This window comes from Drosophila gunungcola (genome assembly GCF_025200985.1).
Source record: "Drosophila gunungcola strain Sukarami chromosome 2L unlocalized genomic scaffold, Dgunungcola_SK_2 000008F, whole genome shotgun sequence".
NCBI classification, from domain to species: domain Eukaryota; kingdom Metazoa; phylum Arthropoda; class Insecta; order Diptera; family Drosophilidae; genus Drosophila; species Drosophila gunungcola.
Genome location: NW_026453163.1, coordinates 171870 through 197316, shown reverse-complemented (window position 1 = coordinate 197316; position 25447 = coordinate 171870). Strand labels below are relative to the sequence as shown.

Sequence of the window (25447 nt, the reverse complement as noted above, 5' to 3'; positions counted from 1 at the left end):
GCCACAAATGGCAACGACCTTATTTACATTTTTAGCTTACCAACCATTGAATCAGATAATTGTAGAACTTTAAAAATTAAAGCAATAAAAAAAGCCCAAATAATCAATGATATAAAATATGAAAATTTTTTAGAATGTAAGAGACAATTATTGGCAATAATTAAACCTTGTGAATCCTATAATGATAAGACAATTTGTAATTCAGAAAATTTGTTAGATTTAAGCAATGATACTTGCGTAAACGCTCTATTAAACCTTCGAGAACCAGAATGTAAGATGATCAACAATCAACATATACCGGATTTCGAAGAAATACTACCAGGCACCATCCTGCTAAACAACTTCAATGGACCAGTCTCACTAGATGAAAAACTTCTACAACTGCAAGGCTCTTTCATAATACAATATCGTAATTCGACGGTAACAATTGGCGAAACCATCTTCAAGTCAAAGGAAATCAACGTAGTCGAACCAGAACCTCCGTTATTCCAACTATTGGGCGAAAAGACTAAGTTAGAGGAAGTTCTCTCACTACAAATGGTCAAGGAACTCAACATTAACAACACAAAAGCGCTGGAAAAATTAAGAAGCAAGGCAACCATAGAATCTTCCGTTAGCTACGGATCCGCCATCATCCTACTACTACTTATAATAGGATCAATCACGGAACTCCTACGAAGACGTAGGTCAACGGAAAGGACACCAGTTTCCGTGCCAGAAACGCAAGAAAAGCCCACGCACTCCGGACCTGTACTCTACTACGTTGCGACCGAGGACAGTCGCGTTTAAGGAGGGAAGAGTTAACACCCAAAATAATACAATTTCTCAGACAGAGGAAATGAGTAAGCATTGATTGCACAACAAACAGCAAAGCAATGCCCTCAATAATAGAATTTCCCAAACCGAAGAAGAGAGCATTAATTGCACAACTAACAGCAAAGCAATGCTCTCAATAACGAACTTAGCTTGCACCTTTTGGTCAGCGATCGTGGGAATGCAGAATAGCCAATTTCCAAAGTTGATCGAACTCAACTTAGTGCATACAACAAAAACTATAATTAAAATGCACTGGCCAATTACAATTAAGTTTGGCCAACGGCGACGGCGACCAAGAACAGCAACCAATAATATGAAAGAACGTCAGCAGAAACATCAACAGCGGCAGAGACGGCGGCAGCGATGGAGCGACGCGTAGCTATAAAAACAATTGTTTAATCTAAGTAAGTTAGTTCTTAATCCAACTCAATAAAGAAAAGTTAGATTTTTTTATATAAAAATCATAATCAATCTTTTAACTTGTGTAGACTATCGTCACTTAAACGCACACTCAGTACCCGACGCTTACCCAGTCCCGAGAATCAACCACATTCTGGCGAATTTACGCCACGGCCGATACATATCCACTTTGGGCTTGAAAAACGGCTATTGGCAAACACCCATGGATAGGGATAGTCGCCAATATACGGCGTTCACGGTTTCTGGGAGAGGATTGTACCAATGGAAGGTCATGCCCTTTGCCAATGCCACGTTTCAACGTGCTATGGATAGAGTAATTGGTGTGGAGATGGAACCGGTCGCCTTCGCCTACCTAGACGACAGCCGTTCAATAATCTCTCGGAAGTCTTACGCAGATTGCGGGCGGCGAATTTAAGGATAAATCCAAAGAAGTTTTGCTTCTTCAAGCAGGAACTCGTTTACCTCGGCCATGTCATCAGCAGTGACGGAATTCAGACTGATCCCGAGATGTCTGCGATAAACGGGTTGAAGGTCCCCTCTAACCTAAAGGAGCTCCGTCAGTGGATCGGGATGGCCTCGTGGTATCGGAGATTATTCCCTAGCTTCGCGACTATCGTGCAACCGGTGACTGCGCTACTAAAGAGAGGACGGAAGTGGACCTGGGGACCGAAACAGCAAGCTGCCTTTGAAGAAATTAAAAGATGTCTGACTACTGTCCCCGTGTTAGGTTGTCTGGATTTTGACCATAAGTTCATTTTGCAAACAGACGCGAGCGACTTCGGCTTGGTTTTATCCCAGGACACCGAAGGTCAAGAAAGGGTCATCGCATACGCTAGCCGCCGACTAACCCCCGCGGAACATAACTACACGACCACGAAGAAAGAGTGTCTGGCCATAATCTCAGCAATCAGGAAGATGCAGTGCTACCTGGAAGGGTACCGATTCGAAGTCGTTACCGACCATCTAGCTCTCAAGTGGCTAAATTCTATTTAGAGCCCTTCCGGTCTCTAAGTGTCCGAATAATGTCTGGTAATTTATCTAACTCACTAAGATTGTGCGTTAATTCTCTTTTAATTGTTTGGTCTGTATATTTGGAAAAATCTTTATTTGGATTAAGTATTTCCTTTACTAGTTTACTGAGATTTGTCTCTAAGATTGTTTTTATTTTTTCCTCAATGTCCCTCTCGGTCATGATTCGTGTTTTTATTTGTGTGGAACTGGCTGATGAGGGTCCGGTAAGATTCGCGAGTCTGTCTGCCAAATCTTGTTCGGTCATTTTGGGTATGGATATATGAGCAGCGAAAAGTTTAATTTAATTTTTTAATTTTAGTTATTCAGAATTCGGAATTTGTCTTCTAAGAATTAGGGTGTGCGATTTTTTATTACCTTTGTAATTATTGTGTGGGAATTTTTATTTTCCCTATATTTTGGATTTTTTTTCTTTTTAACTCACTAAAATATGTCTTCTACACTTTATATTTGGGTAAAACTTTTTCTTCTTTGAATATTTTTCGATTAAATATTTTTTATGTTTTTGTTAATAAATTGCTTAAAACTATTCTTACAGTAGTAACATATCTCGGCGTGCTCTCGTGATGACAGTCTCGGCAGATTCCGTTTTATCCCACTCTGCAACGATCTCTCCTGAGTGTGAGTTTACTAAGGGGCCTTCTCTGTACCTTAATTCACGTTCCCTTCGAACGGATACTAAAGGGATCACGGCGATAAAATTTGGCCTGATTATTCCACCGGGTACAAGTCCTGTTTTTTTTTTTCAGGAGTGACAATTTGCGGCGTTTTTTAAACGGCACTTTTGCACTTCCGAATCTCGGTATTTTTGGTTTTTTACTTCTCACTGATTAGGCGGAGGTTTGAAACGAAACGTCAGAATTTTTTACTTTCTGAACTTCGCGAGACGCGGAACTTGTTATCCTTTCGCGGTTTTAATCAGGTCCCTGTTCGGGCGCCAGTTAAAAGATTGATTATGATTTTTATATAAAAAAATCTAACTTTTCTTTATTGAGTTGGATTAAGAACTAACTTACTTAGATTAAACAATTGTTTTTATAGCTACGCGTCGCTCCATCGCTGCCGCCGTCTCTGCCGCTGTTGATGTTTCTGCTGACGTTCTTTCATATTATTGGTTGCTGTTCTTGGTCGCCGTCGCCGTTGGCCAAACTTAATTGTAATTGGCCAGTGCATTTTAATTATAGTTTTTGTTGTATGCACTAAGTTGAGTTCGATCAACTTTGGAAATTGGCTATTCTGCATTCCCACGATCGCTGACCAAAAGGTGCAAGCTAAGTTCGTTAGAACTTTATTGAGAGCATTGCTTTGCTGTTAGTTGTGCAATTAATGCTCTCTTCTTCGGTTTGGGAAATTCTATTATTGAGGGCATTGCTTTGCTGTTTGTTGTGCAATCAATGCTTACTCATTTCCTCTGTCTGAGAAATTGTATTATTTTGGGTGTTAACTCACACATGCGCCAATCGCCAGTATTCTTCTTGACCAATACGATGGGAGCGCTGTGGGGGCTTCTGGAAGGTTCGATGGCCCCGTCACGGAGCAGTTCGTCTTCTGGGCATCGATGACATGTTGCATCGCGGGGTTCCGGGTATAATACCTTTGTTTTACGGGCTTATCGTCGCGCATTATTATTATTATTATTCAGAATATGTCGCTGACAACTACAACCTTACATCCTACTAATAATTCACCTTCTAGGTGTGTACGTTACAATGGAGGTAGTACAGAAGTCGGAACGATACGGATCGGACGACTATAGCATATAGCTCCCATAGGAACAATCGGAAAAAAAAAAATTATAGCTTTGCTGTTTTTAAATTTTTTTTATAGTTCTTCGACATATAGATATAATTAAATATTTAAGAATTACGGTTATATTTTATCAAAATCGGGGCAATCCGGCTCGTTCCGACTTATATACTACCTGCCATAGAAAGACAACTTTTGGGAAAGTTTCATGCAGATAGCTTTAAAACTGAGAGACTAGTTTGCGTAGAAACGGACGGACAGGCGGACAGACAGACATGGCTGGATCGACTCGCCTAGTTATGCTGATCAGGAATATATATACCTTATAGGGTCGGAAATGTCTCCTTCACTGCGTTGCAAACTTCTGACTGAAATTATAATACCCTCTGCAAGGGTATAAAAATATGTTTTAAAAATTTAACTTTTCTATTTGGAAATTTTTTTAAAAATTCGTTTTGTCTTATTAATAATTGACCGTTCAGGACTACGCTTTTAATTTCATTAAATTTTAAAAACGATATCATATAGCTGCCGTAGGAACTATCGAATCATTAAGCTGCAAATCATCATAGCTTCAATGTTTTTAAACATATACGGAAGTAAACCATAACTTTAATGTTATCAAGAATATTTCGTTTTTGCAATAGCTCCAAGGATATATAAACTTCGGCTTGCCGAAGTTTGCTTCCTTTCTTCTTATAAATTGTTTTTTCCTATGACTTTGCCGTTGGTTTTGAGATCCGATCTTGGTTTCCAGCTTACTTAACAAAATTAAATTTAAAGTAAACATCAGCTTCAGTTCGAAGCACAATCAATTGCGCCTTTGCGTTCCAAGCCCCAAACTATTGTGTCCCAAGTTCCAAACAAATTGCATGGCTCAGCATAATTAAATTTACAATGAGATGCGACAGTTTCATCTTAAGCTTTTGTTCAGCTTTATTCTAAACAAAAAATGAAGTTCTAAAAGCACAAAAAGGAAAGCTTTTGGCCGGGATTCAATTGATCAGATAGGAAAATTAAGAAGTTAGTCCATATAGGATTTAACCGCGGTCGGTCTGAAAAAAATTAAAAGTCTTAAGAAAAGTGTATTGTAATAAAAAATGAGTTTAATGAATAACACTAAAAAAAAAAATAATTAACCACAAAAACAAGAATGAACGCTATATTCAAGTTCGCCGACCCGTTACTCAGCCAACAAACTTCAACCTAAGTAATTCCCCTACAAATAATTGGCAAAGCCAACCCTAGAAGCTAAGAGCGTGCAGCAAATAAAATAATTTATTTGACATTTTTCAAGGTTTGAGTTTTTTTTTATAAATTTTTTTTTTATACCCTTGCAGAGGGTATTATAATTTCAGTCAGAAGTTTGCAACGCAGTGAAGGAGACATTTCCGACCCTATAAAGTATATATATTCTTGATCAGCATCACTAGGCGAGTCGATCTTACCATGTCCGTCTGTCAGTCTGTCCGTCCGTTTCTACGCAAACTAGTCCCTCAGTTTTAAACCTATCTGCATGAAACTTTTCCAAAAGTTGTCTTTCTATTGCAGGTAGTATATAAGTCGGAACGAGACGGATCGGACGACTATAGCATATAGCTCCCATAGGAACACCCGGAAAAATAAATGAAAAAAAGTTATAACTTTGCTGTTTTTTAATTATTTGATAAGTTCTTCGACATTTAGTATTGGTTAAATATTTCAGAATTACGGTTTAAATTTTATTAAAATCGGACGACTATATCATATAGCTCCCATAGGAAAAATCGGAAAAAAAATGAAAAAAAATTATAACTTTGCTGTTTTTAATTTTTTTTTTAGTTCTTCGACAGAAAGCAATTGTTAAATATTTCAGAGTTATGGTTTAAATTTCATCAAAATCGGACTACTACATCATATAGCACCCTTGGGAACAATTAAAATAAAATAAAATAAATTTTTTTTTTTTATTTAATTTTTTTATTTTGTAATTTTTTTTAGAAATTCTTTTTGATTAATTAATAATTTGACTGTTCAAAATCACGCTTATAAATTTTATTAAAATCGGAAAACGATATCATGTAGCTGTCATAGGAACTATCAAATAATTGAGCTGCAAATCATCACAGCTTCAAGTAAATCATAATTTTAATGTTTTCAAGAATATTTAATATTTGCAATAGCTGCAAGGGTATATGAACTTCGGCTTGCCGAAGTTTACTTCCTTTCTTGTTTTTTTTTTCAAACCCGTTCAGCCGGAATCCTGGTAGCCAGGACTTACATCCCCTTTTTCATCGTGCTCTAGCTTCTAAAGTTTTTATTATTTTTACTCAAAAAAATTCATGAACGTACTTACATACATTTTAATTGCTCGTTTAAAAAAATTTCCAAAAAAAAAGTTAGAAAATTACCAGGTAATATAAGATTTGCATCCGTAAAGGAGCAAAAAGTAGAAAGTTTTTTTGTACTGATTCAATGCGGTCAATATGTATTCCATATTGCCGACTCCAGACGGGAGAACAGTACTCCAAAATCGGACGAACTAACGAAATATATAAAGTCTTGGTGACATAGGGATCATCAAATTCCTTTGACCACCTTTTTATTATACCAAGCACACCATGGAGGAAATATGATCCAAAGAGCAGTCACTTAGAGAATAAGTCACGTATTTTGGATTGACAAGATATAAAGTCATAACCTTACTGTTTGAGCCGTTTTAATTTAGTAAATTATCCCGGCACCAGTTTTGAAAGAGATTTTTGTATTTATGACCTTCAGATCCATCTAAGTAGATCAACTGGAAACCCTAACAGGTCGAGTTTTCAAACCAAAAGTAAGTGATTTATAGTGTCACGCTTTACTAAAGTCAGTGTAAATGACGTCTGTGTAAAGATTACTTTTATATTGTTGAACGCTTGAATACAAACAAGTGGGCCAACGAAACCAAGCACGAGCTTGTTACGCGCGGACCCTGTTAGCAAAGTGGGCAGTTATTATAAAGACATTTATAAAAAAAACTAAAACTATATAATATATAAAATATATATATTATATAATATATAATTATAATAATCTATGTATATACTAAAATTTGCATTTCAACCTTTGTCCCTGTCTTTAAAACTACAGTTTTAACATAATTGACCCGTATAATTATAATTTTAATTCATGCCGTTCATGTAGGAAAAAATTTGATGTACATCTTGGCAAGTTAAGAGGAGATAGTTGCGGGTTGGTCTTGAAAGCACATTACGTTTTGATCAAAGCACGAAGGGCGAAAAGGAGAATTTCTTTTGTACCTACTTAACACGTTCAATGTGTTCTTAATATTGGGGACTACCAAAGGCTGCGCAATATTCTTAATTAGAACGAACAAGGGAAGTAAACAATAATTTAGTTGTATAATCATCGTCAAATTGATTTGATCATCGCTTAATAAATCCAAGAACACGCATAGCCTTGTTAATAGTAGACTTTATTTCGAATTTTAGTTTTGGGTCAAGAAGAACTGCTAAATCGTTGATCGAATATATACGGTAAAACAGCATATTATGAAGAGAATAGCTTATACAGGAAGGCGTACCCCTATAAAAAGTCATTACGTTACATTTAAGGCAATTCAGATTTAAGAGGTTAGATTGACACCATCTTTGAAAACAATCAATAACAGACTGTATACCGAAACCCGATTGCAAATTATTATAGGACAAACAAAGTTTAACATCATCAGCATAAATTGATACTCGAGAATGTGTTATGACAGAAGGAAGATTATTGATGAATAAAGTAAATAGCAATGGACCCAAATCATATTGGAAACTGTGTTTTTAAATATAATCCTCTGAGCTCTTCCATTCAAATAACTTGAAATCTAATTTAAATAAAAGAAAAGAATGGTTAACAGAATCAAAAGCCCTACTAAAATCTGTATATATAACATCAGTCTGCATTTTATTATTAAATCCTTTAACTGTACAAGATGTCAATTCAAGTCTGTGCGTTGTAGTAAACCATGTTGATGACGAGAAGTAATAATGCTCTTAAATGCTATAGGTATTGCAGACAATTTAAAAATAACTCTATAACTTTGAACATCCGACATCCTTCCTTTTTATGGAGTAAAAATAAAAAAAGAATCTTTCCACATAGTTGGAAAAACTAATGTTGAGGTAGACAATTGAGACAGTTTAAGAATCGGTTTTAAAAATAGCTGAGGCCCAAAACTAAAGCACGCGCCCACAAAGCCCGTCCGGCCTGGAGATTTTTATTGATTTGAATTATAGTTAACAATGAACTGCTAACTTGCATATATATGCTAAAATAAGTCTAACTTAATTTAACTAAATATTATATGATTCAAGAAAAGCATAAATGTTTGATGATATCCGATCAATAGAATTTTCCAAAGATATTGCAGGATGTACTGCATTATAATTTGAACAAAGCACCCGAAAGGGCTCATGAAGGGCAAAGTTGGATTTACAAATTGGCAAGTGAATAGAACGAAATATACGAGTATATCTTGAGGGAACAGCGATGTTAATATAATAACCTATAATAAGCTTATGCAAAAAAATTACTCCGCTGCACATTCTACAATGTTTTAATGACTTTAGATCAATTAACATTAACCTTGAAGACTAAGGTGGCAAACGCCTCACCGGGTCCCAATTCAGCTGTCGAAGAGCAAATAATAAAAATTGCTTTTGGACTGACTCGATTAATTTTTGTTGATCAATAATATATTGAGGGCTCCAAACACATGCGCAGTATTCCAAAATAAGGCGAACCATGGAAATGTAAAGAGTCCTTGTTGTATACGGGTCGTCAAACTCCTTGGCCCAACGATTTATGAAGGCAAAACCACCCTTAGCTTTACCAATGATGACAGAAATATGGCTTTTGAAACATAACTTGCTATCAAATAGGACACCTAGATCAATTACTTGCGTAATACGTTCTAAAGTAGAGTTTCCAAGATGGTAAGAGTGTATGTGGGCTGAAGTCCGGTAAAAGGACATATATTTGCATTTAGCGTGGTTAAAAAGCAACAAATTGTTGGAACACCATAATTGTAATTGATCAAAGTCCGACTGTAGGCGAAGTTATGACTTTTGGTCAGAGAATGATAGGCAAATTATTACGTCATCCGCATACATTAGAGTAGAGGCAAATGACACTACTTTTGGAAGATCATTAATAAAAAGAACGAAAAGTAGTGGCCCCAGATGACTTCCTTGGGGGACACCAGAAAAAACATTTACGACGGAGGAAAGTTGATTATTGAAGAGAACGCGTTGAGTTCTGTTTGAAATATAGGCAGAAATCCAGTTAAGTAAATTAGGTGGAAAACCAGGAAGAGATAGTTTATGAAGGAGAAGGCGAAGGCTATGGCTTGCTGAATCAAATGCCTTGCTGAAGTCAGTAAAAATAACGTCATTTTGGCATGTATTTAGGAAACTACGGTGGATAAGAGTAGAAAATTCAAGAAGATTAGTAGTATTCGACCGATATTTTACAAAGCCATGCTGTGCGGGAGAGATGATGGAGGCACACATATGTTGAAGTTAACAAGTGACCAGCTGCTCAAAAAGCATAGGTTTGGCAGAAAGTTTGTGAATTGGAATAATAAAAGATTCATTCCAAATTCTCGGGAACTCTGAAGATAATAAAGATAAGTTAAATAGAAAAGTGATTGGCCAAGACAGAGCTTCGGCACAGTTTCTTAGAACACAGCTAAAAATGTTATCAGGGCCCGCAGAATAGGACGTTTCCAGCGACAGAAGGGTTTTAGGAACATCGCTAACTTCAAATTGAGGAATAAAAATATTATTGATGCAGGGCAGATCATAAGGGTAGGGAGTGGAGAAGTCATAGGATTGTAGAGAGTAGGTTAACTGAAAAAAATTTTCAAAAATATTAGAAATGTGTAAAGATGAAGATTCAGTTCGGTTGTGTAAATACATAGTTGAGGGATACGCAATTGATTTTCTTTTGGAGTTTACAAAGGAGTAAAAGTTTTTAGGATCATTACGAATGTTTTCTCTACATTGAGCTATGAAGCATTCATAACAAAGTTTAGAAGCATTAATAAATGACATAATTGGAAAAATCCACCGCTGAATTGGACTTTAAGTATATTTTATACAACCTCGATTTTTTATTTTTGAGGTAAGACGACAAGTGCTGAGTCCCTTACCGATACCTCAGGAACGAAAAGATTGATCGATGACTGCAATGTCAAATTAAAGGATGACACTGTAGTTTCTAGCTCATTACATGATTTTAAGAAGGTCCAATCAATACCACTCAAATGTTGGTGTAACAACCAACAAAATTGGCATTGCGGAAACATTTAACACGTAAGGCCTGAATTTCTGCAACGATCTCAACATTCAACAACAGGGTTGGATGATAGGGATCTTCAGGCAGAGAAAAGGAAGGGCTTCTAAAGGCATTAGCGAGAGTGTCGTTATTAACAAATATTAAGTCAAGAATATCCATATGGTTCCTAATAGAGTTTATCTGACCCAGAGACAAGTCCGTCAGGCCTTCGATAAAGTCGTGCTGGCTTTCGGCAAAAAAGGAGATTGGAGTCCAATAAAGAGATCCCAGACACGTTAGATATGTTAAAATCTCCCATTATAATAAGGTGGTCCTCATCGGCAATAGAAGAGGATACTAATTGAATTGCAGACAGGTGCATTAAATAGAGAGAAGTATCAAGTTATGTAAATATTAATGTTATTGATATTAATTTTAACTGAATTTGAGCCACGAAGTGGGTTTTTCTAAAGATACTCATGTACTAAAGTATTAACTGGCCAAAGTGGAGAATCAAGTGCCCTAGAGAAATAGGAATCAGTGATAAGAATTTTAAAAGAAGAGATATTGCGCTTTTGCTTAAAAATTAACTTATGTGCAGAAATAGCGTTGTACGGGGCATGAAGTTTCTCACAGAGAAAGATCCTAACATCCTCGGCAGTGGCTTCGGGATTAAGTCTCGTCAGAAATATTGATTTTTGAATAACCCCTCTCAGAGGAATCCCAGTAGACATCAGAAGTCGCCTCGTTGGAGAAGGAAACAGCACCAGATGCAGAAGCAGATGTAGGAGTAGAGTTGGTAGCAACAGGAGCCAGTTGCAATCCAGGAGAGGCCATGCTTTCTTCCGGTAGAACATTACCAAGTGATTCCGCAGCCAATGAAGCACGAGACGGAACATAAGAAGGTCCAGAAGGGGTAGTGTGAAATAGTTCGGCGAAAGGTCCATATTATTAGCATTAGTTGGCCTCGAGATGGATGGTAAATCATAAACAGGAAGTAGAAGATTATTATTTGGGATTTTTCTTTTCGGTGACTCGCTAAGAATCTTAAGTCCAAGAATCTGAGATTCCACTGCCAGGAATTTGTCATTCATAGCGTTGAAGAGTTTACGAACTTCAACAAATCCAGTCCTAGTTTGCCTCATGAACGTTCGCATTTCATCCGTCATTTTGCGGCAAGACGTGCACGACCAGGTAAAACCAACTCGTTTGCAGGTTAAATCCCCAACACGGCCGTTGAAGCCAGCTCCAGCACACTTAACATGCGGACAGTTATCACACACAGATGAGGTAGGTATCGCCACTAATAATGCCATTATACTCGCATTTATTAGCAGTGCAAGCGATGGTCATTTTGGTTATCTATCAGGTCAGTGCACAGTGCACAGAAGAAGAGGGGAGGGCGGGAAATGTTGGGCAGCAGCTGCAAGCGCTTAACAGCAGCGGAGCAGATACCGTATAAACGTTGAAGCAGCACCGGGGTGAAGAGCGGTCAGATGTAAGCGTTGAACAGCAGAGCAGCAGCAGGGCAGAGAGCGTGTAAGCGTTGAAGAGCAGCAGCAGCGGTACAGAGAGCGGTCGAATGTAAGCGTTGAGCAACCGATCGAAACAAGTGCAACGAGTGCAGCTTCGTGTACATGTACACGGTGAGCACTAAGAGCGCAGTGTCACTAACAGCACCAAACTTTAGGATTAGCGGTAAACGCTGACCAAGCAGAGCAATAAGAAAAATAGTCAATTGGCAGCTTGTTTTAATTTAAATATACTGTCATTAACTTTTAATGACTATGGGACGTTTCACGTCAACCGGCCCAGAGCTCTGCCCAAAATTCTACTAAACGAAAATGGATTTATAATAGCTTAAAATTTTCGTCAATTTATACCCTTTCGAATGAAAAGTGGCGTTTTGAAAAATTCAAAATTACTGTGACTCTAAATGCACAAGTATTTGTGGACTTGGCAAACAAATATATTAAATACTTTATGAAAAACAGTATATCTCAATGGATAATGACTGATTCTTATAGTTTTGAGGTTGGTGATTACGAATCTGAAGTCAGATTTTTAAAATTCAAAATGGCGGATCCAATATGGCGGATCAATTTTTTAAAAGTTAATGAATTCACTTGAAATTCATAACTCGGAGGTTTTTGGAGTCGCTGATTACGAATCTGAAGTCAGATTTTTAAAATTCAAAATAGCGGATCCAATATGGCGGATCAATTTTTTTTTTTTTTTTTTTTGCATAGGATGTGAAAACCTGCTCTCAGGTACCCTGTAGCCATGTTTCAGGGTTATGCGGGGATGGCGATGTTCTGCCGACCCGCTAAAAACACACCCTTTAAGCGCCCATCTTACCGAATTCACTTGTATTGGATAACTGCAGTTGGTTTTGGTGCATTTGAATACCTGTATATTTCTAATTTTTTTTCCGAAGAAGAATTTTGAATTTTAGTCACAGCAGGTGCTAGTGAAAATCTTTTTGACAGAGATCGCTGAACACTTTCATGCTGCTTTTTATTGTAATAAAAATATTGGGTACTTTTGTAGTGCTTTTTTGCCCACTGAAAAAGACCTTCTGCCGATAAAATTGCTTCTTCTGGCTTAGCTTGCAGACTAGCACGTGTAGCCTCCCTTTTTAAAACAGCTCCTATGCCATCGCAAGCTCCTTTGCCATGAGCTGTTGCATGGTAATGCCACTCTGCTTCCAGATTAAAATCTTGTTTGTGATGGATTAGGTTCATCATTTGGTACCTATTCTTATAGTGCTGTATCGCACCATCAGTAATGTAAATTATTTTATTTACTTTTGGGCAAGCCTTTTTAATCTCAGGAATAACTGTTTGCTGGAGAATGTACGCTGCGGCAATATCGTGCGTGGTACTTTCTGAAAGCAATACAATACTGGAATGGTTTAATTTACCATGAAGCTTGTAATAAAATATTGCAGGGTGTACTGTGCACTGGTCGTTATTATAGTGAAAACTTTGAGCAGCGTCCTGTGCAATAAAAGCATAATTTTCAGAAAAATCACATTGCAGTATCACCTCATTCTCTTTCAGATTATCTTTCACTTCTTTGAAATACTTCGACTGATTTTTAGAAATAAAATGATGAGTAAAAACCTTTTGTAAGTCTTCTGAAATTTCAGAAATAAAATCTTCTGAAGAAAAGCAAAGTTTCTTTAAAGTACACCTGTCAGTAAATTGCCAAAAACAACAAATAATTTGGAAATATCATTTTCCTCTAGAATTTTTGATAGCTTGTTACAAAAGCTTGCAATTCCAGGACATGAGGTACATTCCAAAAGGAAACAAGTTGGTTCCTGATTTTTGCATAAAATTAAGTTAAAGCAATCATTCCAGTCTTTCAAAGTATCCTCCGAGTTAAAAGTTAATTTTTCTAAATTTAAAGCATCTATCATCATTTTGAAATTTTGGTGAATAACGCAGACACACACACTATGTGTACCTGATGATCCAGCAGTGATACAATACTTTGGCCGAAGCTCTGCAAACTTTTTCAAACCAATTTTAAAAGTAGGATACTGTTCCTTAAATTGTGTGTGTAAAACTTTAATATCAGAAAGCAATAGCCTTTTTTGAAATTTTTCAGTTTGCCCATTAACTTTAATGGAAACAGTGTCATTTTTGTTAGGCATTATGCGACTGTTTAGGTCGCTTTCATAAAACTCTCGAACTTTTTGAATCGTATCATCAGGTAAACATTTGCCTCTTTTTGAATTGGGAGTTGACAAAACACCTTCTGTTTTTCTTAAGTTTTTTGCTTTTTTAGCCTGTCTTTCCGAGGTACCAAATTCTGAAGCAATTTGTCGAATAGTCCAATATTCAGGATCAATTGTGAGTATAGATAATCGTAACGGGTCATTTGTTTCTAAAGAAGAAAATTTATCCTTTAGCCCACTAAGCATTTCCTCTAATTGTTCTTCTCTTGATAAACATTTTCTTTTCAGTTCATATTCATCTGTGAAAGATGTGTCCCGTTCTTAGTTGAATCATCTGTGGTACACAATTTCCGACATTCATTGCAAATACGAGCATTTTCTCGTATCTGGGCAAATTTCAATAAGAACGATTTTGATACTTTTCTTAGTCCAGAACCTTTATGTTTATCACGATTGAAAGGGTTAATGCATCTATCTGTGTGAAATAGACAATTTGGTAATTGTTTAGTGCGATCTGCCATGGTTGAAATGAAAAATGAAATTCAAGACAAATACAATATTGAAACGAAAGAATATGAAAAATATTCCTATTATAATATGGAGGTTCAAACTCTCCGCAGCAGTCTTCAAGCATAAAAATAAATGCGCAGTAGTCTTCAAGCACAAAAAAATAGATGCACAATAAAATTGTTACAACAACAACCAGCGTCGCCGCAGCATTTTGTTTTTGTATTCTCGAGCGAGCGGACCTAACGGCGCTTTTTTGCATGGCATTTGTTTTTGTAAATGTGCGCTGAGGCCTCTGCCGACAGGGTGTCGCCTATTGCAAAACATAACGGAAAAAGCCGCCGGAGCTCAGGGAGCCCAGGCGTGCCCATGCCTGTTCTTATGCAAAAATAAATGCGCAGTGTTTGCACTATCCATGAAATATAACCCTTGAAGCATGGCTACAGGGTACCTGAGAGCAGGTTTTCACATCCTATGCAAAAAAAAAAAAAAAAAAAAAAAATTGATCCGCCATATTGGATTTGCCATTTTGAATTTTAAAAATCTGACTTCAGATTCGTAATCAGCGACTCCAAAAACCCCCGAGTTATGAACTTCAAGTGAATTCATTAACTTTTAAGAAATTGATCCGCCATATTGGATCCGCCATTTTGAATTTTAAAAATCTGACTTCAGATTCGTAATCAGCAACCTCAAAACTATAAGAATCAGTCATTATCCATCGAGATATACTGTTTTTCATAAAGTATTTAATATATTTGTTTGCAAAGTCCACAAATACTTGTGCATTTAGAGTCACAGTAAGGCCGCCATTTTGAATTTTTCAAAACGCCACTTTTCATTCGAAAGGGTATGAATTGACGAAAATTTTAAGCTATAATAAGTCCATTTTGGTTCAGTAGAATTTTGAGCAGAGCTCTGGGCCGGTTGACGTGAAACGTCCCTTATATATTTTTATTGTTTCCGTGGGAGCTATATGAAATAGTCGTCCGATTAATGAAATTTAAACCTTAATTCTGAAATATTTAATTATTACTATATTTCGAAGAACTAAAAAAAAAAAAAAAAAAAAAACCAGCAGTTATAATTTTTTTTATTTATTTTTCCGATTGTTCCTATGGGATCTATATGATATAGTCGTCCAATTTTTATGAAATTTTAACCGTAATTCCGAATTATTTAATTATTACTATATGTCAAAGAACTAAAAAAAATTAAAAAACAAAGTTATAATATTTTTAAATTTATTTTTCCGATTTTTCCTATGGGAGCTATATGCTATAGTCGTCCGATCTGTCTCGTTCCGAATTATATACTACCTGCAATAGAAAGACAACTTTTGGGAAAGTTTCAGGCAGATAGCTTTAAAACTGAGAGACTAGTTTGCGTAGAAACGGACGGACAGACTGACAGACGGACGTGTCTAAATTGACTCTCAAGAAAAGAAAATGACTCTGATCAAGAATATATATACTTTATAGGGTCGGAGATGTCTCCTTCATTGCGTTGCAAGCTTCTGACTGAAATTATAATACCCTCTGCAAGGGTATAAAAAGCCCAGCACTATCGATAGAGACAAAAATAGACACCTCGATAGTGCCATCGATATTTTCCCAGCTCTATCGTCGATGACGATTTCCAAAATAATATTTTTTTTCTAGGTAAGCATACGTCTTACAACTCGTATAAGACTTCATTAGTCGTCTTAAATTTGTCGTGTGTTATGGGTCACACAAGGCCAAATTTTCATCTTACTATTGTGACACACAGTTTTGGTTGGTTTCTTAAAGGTTAGCAAACAGGCGCCACTGCGAGGATGCAAAGTATTTAAATGCTCATATATTTATTTTGTATTTTAATAGCCTGTTCATCACATCAAATGCGTTGGGAATAGATGTTAACTGGAGTACATTAAAACCCACAACATTAGTTTTAGTTAAAATATGATACAAATTATAGTGATAGGCATCGAAGCTAATAAATGTAATGCGTCACGATGAAATAGATATGTCTTAAATCAAAACACTAAATGTTGTACGTAATATCATGAGTACCACCCGTTAGAAACAAAACCTAAGTATGCAGATATGCTTAGATAAATCTGTAGTAACGTCTCCGAAAACCCTGTTGTACAGTGTTTTTATCGTTGTTCTCTTGTTTTTCGTTGTTTCTACAGTTAAGAATGTCTTGCCAGGTACCGTACCGTTGAGCCTACCAAAAAAAGAACATTTTGAGAATGTCACTGTAAACGCAATAAAATTTTAAAGCAAGAACATTTTGCCACCGCAGCATTTGCCATAGTTCATATTAACAAAACAGAAAAAACTGGAGGTTATTATAATTTTGGTCAGAAGTTTGTAACCCTGTAGCAGTTAAGGAGACTTTTCCAAGCCTATAAAGCATATATATGCTTAATCAGCATCACTAGACGAGTGGATACAGTCAAGTCCGAAGCTAGAAACTTGAAACTAGCAGCTAAGGGAAAAAGAGAAAATTTTTTTGTAAATTTGCTGTTTTTAAAAATTTTTTGAATTTGTAATTCTTTGTCCAATATAAGAGAGATGCAAAATTCATAATACCCCTCTTATAAAAGCTCGCTTCCCTATTGACCAATTTTCACAGACCTTTGTGGCCAACTTCCAACTACTAAGGTCGTTCACCATGGACAGAAACAGGTGGTAATCGCTTGGCGCAAGGTCCAAATTATACGGATAATATAAAAGAACCTCCCATACGAGCTCCCGGAGCTTCTAGCGCGTCACCAAAGATGTGTGTGACCTGACGTTCTGTGGAAGATAATTCGGCCTCTGTTGATCAAAGATGGCCTCTTTTGCATGAGTACTGCTGTGGGCAGTACAGGTCAGCATTGAGTGTTTTGCAACAGGGGAGCTTCTAGCGCGTCACCAAAGATGTGTGTGCCCTGACGTTGTCCTGTGGAAGATAATTCGGCCTCTGTTGATCAAAGATGGCCTCTTTTGCATGAGTACTGCTGTGGGCAGTACAGGTCAGCATTGAGTGTTTTGCAACAGGGGAGCAGCTCATAGTGGATGATTTACTGCCAATCCTACCAAACAATCCTGGCCGTCAAACTGCGCTTCGAACACGAGCGTTCGCGCCTTATGTTGTCGTATGTGACCCACTTCATCGCCAGTCACCATCCGCTTCAGAAACGAATCGATTTAGTTGCGATTCAGCAGCGATTCGCATGAGTCGATACGTTCAAAGATGTTTTTCGTCGTTTCATGTGGCACCCAACATCGAGTTACTTTGTGTATCCAAGCTTCTTCAAATGGTTTATAACTGTTTAATGACTCATGTCCAGTTCTTCGCCGGTCTCTCTCGACGAATTCAACGATTTTGTCGCAATTTTCGACGAGAGGCCTTTCGGAGCGTGCCCCATTTTGGACCACCTCTACACCAGAACGTAAACGTTGAAACCACGTTGTGTGGTGATCACGGAAACTGTATCGGGTCCATAAACTTAACAAATTTTATTGGCGGATTAAGATGCATATTTGGCTTTGTTGTAGTAGTACTGTAAAATATTTTTTTTTTTATTTTGATCCAATACAAATATACCCCTTACTTGTAAAGTAAAAGGTTATATTGTAACCGTTGAAAAGTATGTAACAGGTAGAAGGAACAGCTTCCGACCCTATAAAGTGCATATATTCTTGATCAGGCTCAATAGCCCAGTCAATCTAGCCATTTCCGTCTGTCTGTCCGTCCCTCTATCCGTCCGTATAAACGTCGAGATCTCGGAAACTATAAAAGCTAGAGATTTTAGATTTGAAATGCAGAAGTTTTTAGGTCGACTGTCGTCGCTCTGTATTCGCGCAGTGTAAAAGCTGACAACTTTTTTACCAACTTTAAAAAAATTAGCTAAACTTGTTAGTTTTCGAAGAGATATGCAAATGTTTCGGTGTTTTTGCTTAATATAATTAAACATTACCACATCTGATCTATTCTTTGCGTAGACTATATCTTTTAGCACACCCTATTTGTATACCCTTGCGAAAGTTATTATGATTTAGTTAAAAATGTGCAACGCGTTGAAAGAGAAATTTCCTAAAAGTATATTTTTGATTAGCATCGCCAGGCGATCTGATCCATGTCCTTACATCTGTCTCACAGTCCATTTTTACGTGAACTAGTCTTTTAATCTTATAGTTATCTAGATGAAACTTTCCAACACTGTGCTATCTTATTATATATTTGTTCTCTTATAACTAATATAGTTGTAATTATTTTCTTATTTTCAGGAGAAAATTTAGGATGTTTTGGAACAAGTAAAAAAAAAAAAGATGCTTCCCAAAATTCCGATACTTTACAGGAGTACAATATTTCAACAGAATACTTAAAAAGTTCTATGACTTATAACCAATTGAATAAGGGATATGAGCAATTATGGCAACCTGAAGTAGTTCAATACTACTTGTCATTATTGCAAAGTTGTTCTAATCCAGAAACACTCGAAGCCGCAGCAGGAGCAATTCAAAATTTATCCGCATGCTATTGGCAACCAAGTATTGACATTCGCGCAACAGTGCGTAAAGAAAAAGGGCTGCCGATACTTGTAGAACTTCTAAGAATGGAAGTGGATCGGGTAGTCTGTGCAGTTGCCACAGCACTTCGCAATTTAGCTATTGATCAACGCAATAAAGAACTAATTGGAAAATATGCAATGCGTGACTTAGTTCAGAAACTTCCATCTGGAAATATACAACATGACCAAAATACGTCAGATGATACAATCACAGCTGTATTGGCAACAATTAATGAAGTTATTAAAAAAAAACCCGGAGTTTTCTCGTTCCCTTTTAGATTCAGGTGGGATTGACCGTCTTATGAATATTACACGCCGAAAAGAAAAATATACATCTTGTGTATTAAAATTTGCTAGCCAAGTTTTGTACACTATGTGGCAACATAATGAACTACGTGACGTTTATAAAAAAAATGGATGGAAAGAGCCAGATTTTATTAGTAAAAATTTTACTGCACATAGCACTCCACCAAGTTCACCAAACAACGCAAACAACACCCTCAATAGACCTATGGCTTCACAGGGACGTACTCGCTATGAAGACAGAACCATTCAGCGCGCAACGAGCACCTCGTATAGGGCTAAAGATTCTAGTGGAGCCGTTATGTCAAATAATGAGTCTGCATTACTTTCGGAAATGGTTAGAAAACAATTATAAAATGTGTTCTGGTTTATTAAATGTTTAAAGAGAAATAACTACATTAAAAGTATTTAAATTCTAAATGATGAAGAGAAAGCTCAATAATTTATATTTCATTAGCAAAAGGTTTTTACAGCATTTACACAACTTAATTGTAAAAAATCGTATTATTTAAACATTTAGTACTCCAATCTGATAACTTAATAAATAAACTAAGATATTTGTATCAATAATAATTGTTTGATTTTTGATCAGAAATACTAGCGTATAGGAGCATTTACTAAATAATCAAATTACTTATAACTAATATAAATACTTTTTCAAGGTTTGGGCACTTGCGTTCAAATCTAAAAACTTAAAACTCGTATTCTTCTTAGCTCAGAAACATGGAAGCACCCCATTTATCCAAATGATAAACATTTGTACTGCATCTGAACTTTTATAGATGCACAAAAATACGAAAAGGGTATAAATGTAAGTATTCGGATGATTTGGAGCTTATATAATATTATAAGTTTACTTCTTACATACATAAAATCCCATGCTTTTACGTTATTCTGGGCTATCGGACCACACGCTTAGAAAATTGTACTCCTGGATTTAACTAGAACTTGGAAACTAGACATTTTTCAGCATAAGTTTCAATATTTCTCAAATTAAAGTTCTATTTAATATATAAGGTTTAATAATGACATACCGGTATCTTTATTGGTTTTTTGACGATAATTAAAACATAGTTAGCATTGACTATTCAATTTATTTGATTGACATCCCGCACTAAAAATAAAACGTAGTGTTTTAAGCTTAACTTATCTAGAGCGCACCAGAGCGAAGCGGAGACTTGGGAGGAGAGTTGGAGAGCGTAGGGACAGCGGATGGAGACCTGTCGCTTTACACTGGCAGAAAACACAATGGCCTGCTTTGCGTGAACATTCTCCTGGAACTGGAACCTTGAACTGGATACATCATGAAGAAGTGTGGTGGTTCCTTCACACTTGTGGCAGCGATCGCCGCTGCGTCAAGCTCCGTCGGGATGATGGTGGCAATTGTCGCAATTCTTGTGGAGTTGCACTGCCTGAACCGTTTCTCGGCAATAAGCACCAGAAAACGGAAGCATTTCCGTAGGGGCATTGGTAGGATAAAGTACCCCGGGAACGTCTGTCATCCGAAGCGTGGGGTGGAACCCAATAATTGGAATGTTTATTCGTGGAAGTATTGTGCGCGTTTGGAAACTTGCGCGGAGAAGGACGAAATTTTATTTTATAAGGAGTCGTAGTCCTGGACAAAGAGTTGCTTAATTGCAGCAACGTGTGGTGTCGACTGTGCACATTTTTTGGCCAAAACCCATTTTTTAAAAGTCGTTAAATATATTTTTTTTAATCGCGATGGATAAAAATAACCCTAATCTTAAATTTTGCAAACACAAAATTTTAACAGAGCGCATTACTGTTAAGCTTGAAGCGAGCGCTGTTAAGTCGTAAATTTTTCTTCCAAATTTAACACTAAAAAAGAAGCAAAAAAAACCAATTCAAGTGCAATTTTTTGGCATGCAGTCCAACAATAGTGGTTCGTAATATGTGTTTGTAAACGTGAATTGTAGTTATTAATTGATTTATTTATTTATTCATTTATTTCATTATTTATTTACTTTATTATATATTTCTTAAAGTATTTATTTATTTACTTATTTATTCAATTATTTTTTTATTTATTTATTAATTTATTTAATTATTTATTTATGTACTTATTTATTTATTTATTTATGTATTTCATTATTTATTTATTTCATTATTTATATTATTTATATATTTAATTATTTATTTATTTCGTTGTTTATTTATTTCATTATTTATTTATTTCATTTTTTATTTATTTTTTTATATATTTATTTATTTATTTTTTGCATTATTTTTTTATTTCATTATTTATTTATTTATTTCATTATTTATTTATTCCATAATTTATTTATTTCATTATTTATTTATTTCATTATTTATTTTTTTTTTGTCACTAGTTGTAGATAAGACCTATTAACGATGATTAAGTGTTAATTTTAATCAAAATTTGCCACCAAAATATTTCGAGTTGTTTTTTTTTTAATAAAGTTTCGTTTTGGGAGCAATTTTGGTAGCCTGAATACCAAGCCATTTGCTCTGCCCGAACCTATGACCATCCTCTGCCTGCTAAGAGCCATGTTCTAAATCAACTTGAAAGTAGTCGTAATGTAATATCGAAGTGTCCTTTCTTTCTTGTTAAAAAAACAATTTACGGTTTTTTTTAAATTACTTTATTATTTTTTTAAAGCATTTAAACAATAAGTTTTTTCACTATACCCTTTCAGAACGTATTTTATAGCATTGTTATACTACTCACGTCTTCTTTCGATATTGACTGACAGTCGTGCTTCATTGCATCTGAACAGCTGTTCTTAGTTTTGATTTGTGATAGTTCGTAGTTTGTAGACTGATGCACTAAATTCAGTCGAAAGTTTTGAACGCAGTGAATGAAACTTTTCTGACTTTATAAAGTATATATATTCTTGATCAGCATTGTTAGAAGAGTCTATCTTGCCTCCTTGCCGTTTCTATTGCAGGTAAAATATAAGTCGAAACTAGAAAAGCCTAGGACGACAATATCATATAGCTCACATAAGAACAACCGGAAAAAAATTATAACTTTGCTGTTTTTCAATTTGTTTGTTAGTTTTTTTTTTAATTTGATTTAAATCGCACGAATATATCATATAGCTCCTATGAGAACAATTGGAGTTTAAAACAAAAACGATCGAAAATTCATCTGAAAATCATTATAGCTTCAATGTTTTTAAACAAGTATAAATAAATATCGATTTTTTTCGCAAAATCTGCTAAGGTATACAAACTTTGGCTTGTTAAAGTTTGCCTCCTCACTTGTTTTTAATTTGTACAGGACTAGGCCCAGTTTTTTATTAAAGTACGGCAGCACCATGACCAGGAGTGGTTCCCAAATGACTTGTATATTAAAAAACCGAAGAACACAGTTCTGTCCTCTGATAACAAAATAATTATGTTTATAATAACCTTGCTTATATTAATATTAATATCATATCACTCTTAATTATTATATAATTATTGGAAATAATAATCTTTTATAATCGATTTGGACTTGCACAGATTTCTGACTATTCCAATAAGCATAAAATGCTAATTTGCACGATATGAAATGGGTTTCATTTTTAAACGCTGAATAACATCCAAAAGCGAATTTTTAGAGAATTACTGTAAAACTCTAAAATGCGAACACAAAAACCTAGTTTGAGTTATAATTCCGTAATTGTTTTGCTTAAAAAAAAAATATTTTAAGGCAACGTAAATAGCCCTTAAAAATACCTTTTTAGCAAATGTATTTTTAAAGCTCGTTACCGTAGCTTAAGTCGTTTGGGCGTGTGAAATCTAGCTTTTTAAGCCGTTTCCCGCTTAACTAGCGGGTTTTCCAAAATGTGGTACAACAAAAGTTTTTTCAGCACGAGCTGCTTAAAACATCGATTTGATACGCACAACAAACAAAAATGCTGTATTTGTCTTGTTATAAATATCTTTTTAAAGGAGTATCAGATTGAAATAAGTATGGTGTCGTTAGAGGCTTATTTAATGTCAGAATACAACCATGCCATAAAAGTAAGACTTTTTGCTCCAGCGGCCCCAAACAGCTGCAGTATGAGGCAAACAAATTTTCGCACTCACTCTCATTTCTCTTAAAATGCTCAAATTCTTATGAAAGTGATACCTTTTGATTGCTATATTATTTATTAAGATACTTGCGCACGCTTACCGGTGCTCATCGTCACTACATGTACTGCCGTCCATATGATATGTGCGGTAGGATGGTTATCATCCTAGCGCACTTTTTCTACACATCTGGCATTCGAAAGTCCAACATAAAAGCGCTTCCTTCAAACTTTTAGCGAGTACAAAGTACCCTTTTAATTAACAAAAGACAAGAAAGGGTCTGGTTTTCCAAAAAAGTTATAAGGTAAAGAAATTGAACATTGAGCCTTCAATCAGATAATTTTATTAAATTTAAAAAAATAGTTGGGACTTATTCGTAATTCAAATATCTGTTTGAGCTCTTAATGGATATCGACGCAATGATAAGAATGCTCTCCAATTTCGCTCGGGACATTGGAAAAGACAATAATATAAAGCAAAAACTTACCGCTATTCGTAATCGCAAACTGCTTTTTGCTTTTGTTTTTTCTTTACACCTTGACAGAGACTAAGACTTTTAAGAACGAACATCAAAACAAAACAAACTGTAGATTTATACAAAAATTTAAAGTTTCACAAGGGCGACTTTCCAATTTAATATCTTGTAACTAAACTGTAACTTGTAACTTCGAAATAAGAGCTCAATTTGGTTTGAAAGCTAATAAAATCCTCTGGTAATCTTGGAGCACTTTTTCCATTTCAAATATTTTTTTTGGCAGCAGAGGGCACTGGGAACTAGAATTTTTTTTGTAAAAATTTTGTTTAAATAAAAATAAAACCAATAATTAAAAAAAAGCTTTGTTTCATAATTTTTATTGAACTGTTCGATTTAAAATTTTTTTCCCAATTGTTCACAACATTATGTTTGGACGAGTACGATTTTCAAAATTTTTTTTGTTTCATTTTTATAGCCCCTAATAGGTCAAAAAATCTTTAGAATATTTTTCTGAAGAAAGTACTAGATAGAATGTTTTCACTTATTTTAGGATTTTTTTTTGCAAAAATATTGACAAATAACGGGACTAGGCCTGTCTGCCGAGGCTCCAAAAAAAAATTACTCCAACGGCTGACTTGATTCCGGGCAAATGAGTGGCTGAAATCGAAAAATTCAAAATGATTATGAAAGCTAAATATTTTTTCCCTACAATGACCTACGATCTTTAAAAAACATCAGGTATCAACAAAATGACATAGGTTTGAAGAAAACTTTTTAAATTCTGCTAAATGGACAATTTTTAACCAATCCAAAAGTTTGTATGTCATTGAAGGTAAAACCTATTAACGATGATTAAGTGTTAATTTGATCGGTGAACTTGTAGTCGAGTTGTGATGTCAGCAGTTTTCATATATGTCGTTTCGAGTTTCATTTGCAGCGGTTCATTTCTGCGAGCGGTCGCTCTTTAGAACGATGTAAAAAAACATTGACTAAAAAAAAAAAGTTGCAACGGTAAGGCCCCATAAGGAAAACCGTTGACGAAATAATAATAAATAAATAAATAGATATGTGTTTGTATGTATCAATCAAAAACACCTCTTGACGAGGTAAAATTAAGTTAAAATTAAGGTTCAAATCAGAAGATTTTGTTTGAATAAACAGTCTTATTACTGCAAAGGTCCGAAATACCACTATACTCATGATAAGTAGTTATTGAAAAAACAAGTGCACTCAGTTCTGAACCTTGATCTTAGCTGAACGCTGAGTACCGCTGACCAAAACAAAATTTGCCACCAAAATATTTTGAGTTGTTTTTTTTTTAATAAAGTTTCGTTTTGGGAGCAATTTTGGTAGCCTGAATACCAAGCCATTTGCTCTTCTCGAACCTATGATCATCCTCTGCCTGCTAAGAGCCATGTTCTAAATCTAGTTGAAAGTATTCGTAATGTAATATCGAAGTTCGCTTTCTTTCTTGTTAAAAAAAACAATTTACTTTTTTTAAATTCCTTTATTATTTTTTTAAAGCATTTAAACAATAATTTTGTTCATTATACCCTTTCAAAACGTATTT

At 35.5% G+C, this 25447-nt stretch overlaps 1 protein-coding gene across 1 annotated transcript in view; it reads left to right on the top strand.

Annotated features, from left to right (window-relative positions):
* LOC128253376 (catenin delta-2) overlaps positions 1-19931 on the top strand; it is a 113188-nt gene extending 93257 nt beyond the window's left edge. Inside the window, 2 exon segments of the mRNA XM_052981723.1 lie at positions 18772-19298; positions 19300-19931. Coding sequence (XP_052837683.1) covers positions 18772-19298; positions 19300-19713 — 941 coding nt within the window. The 3' untranslated portion in view covers positions 19714-19931.
* Positions 19932-25447: the final 5516 nt, after the last annotated feature.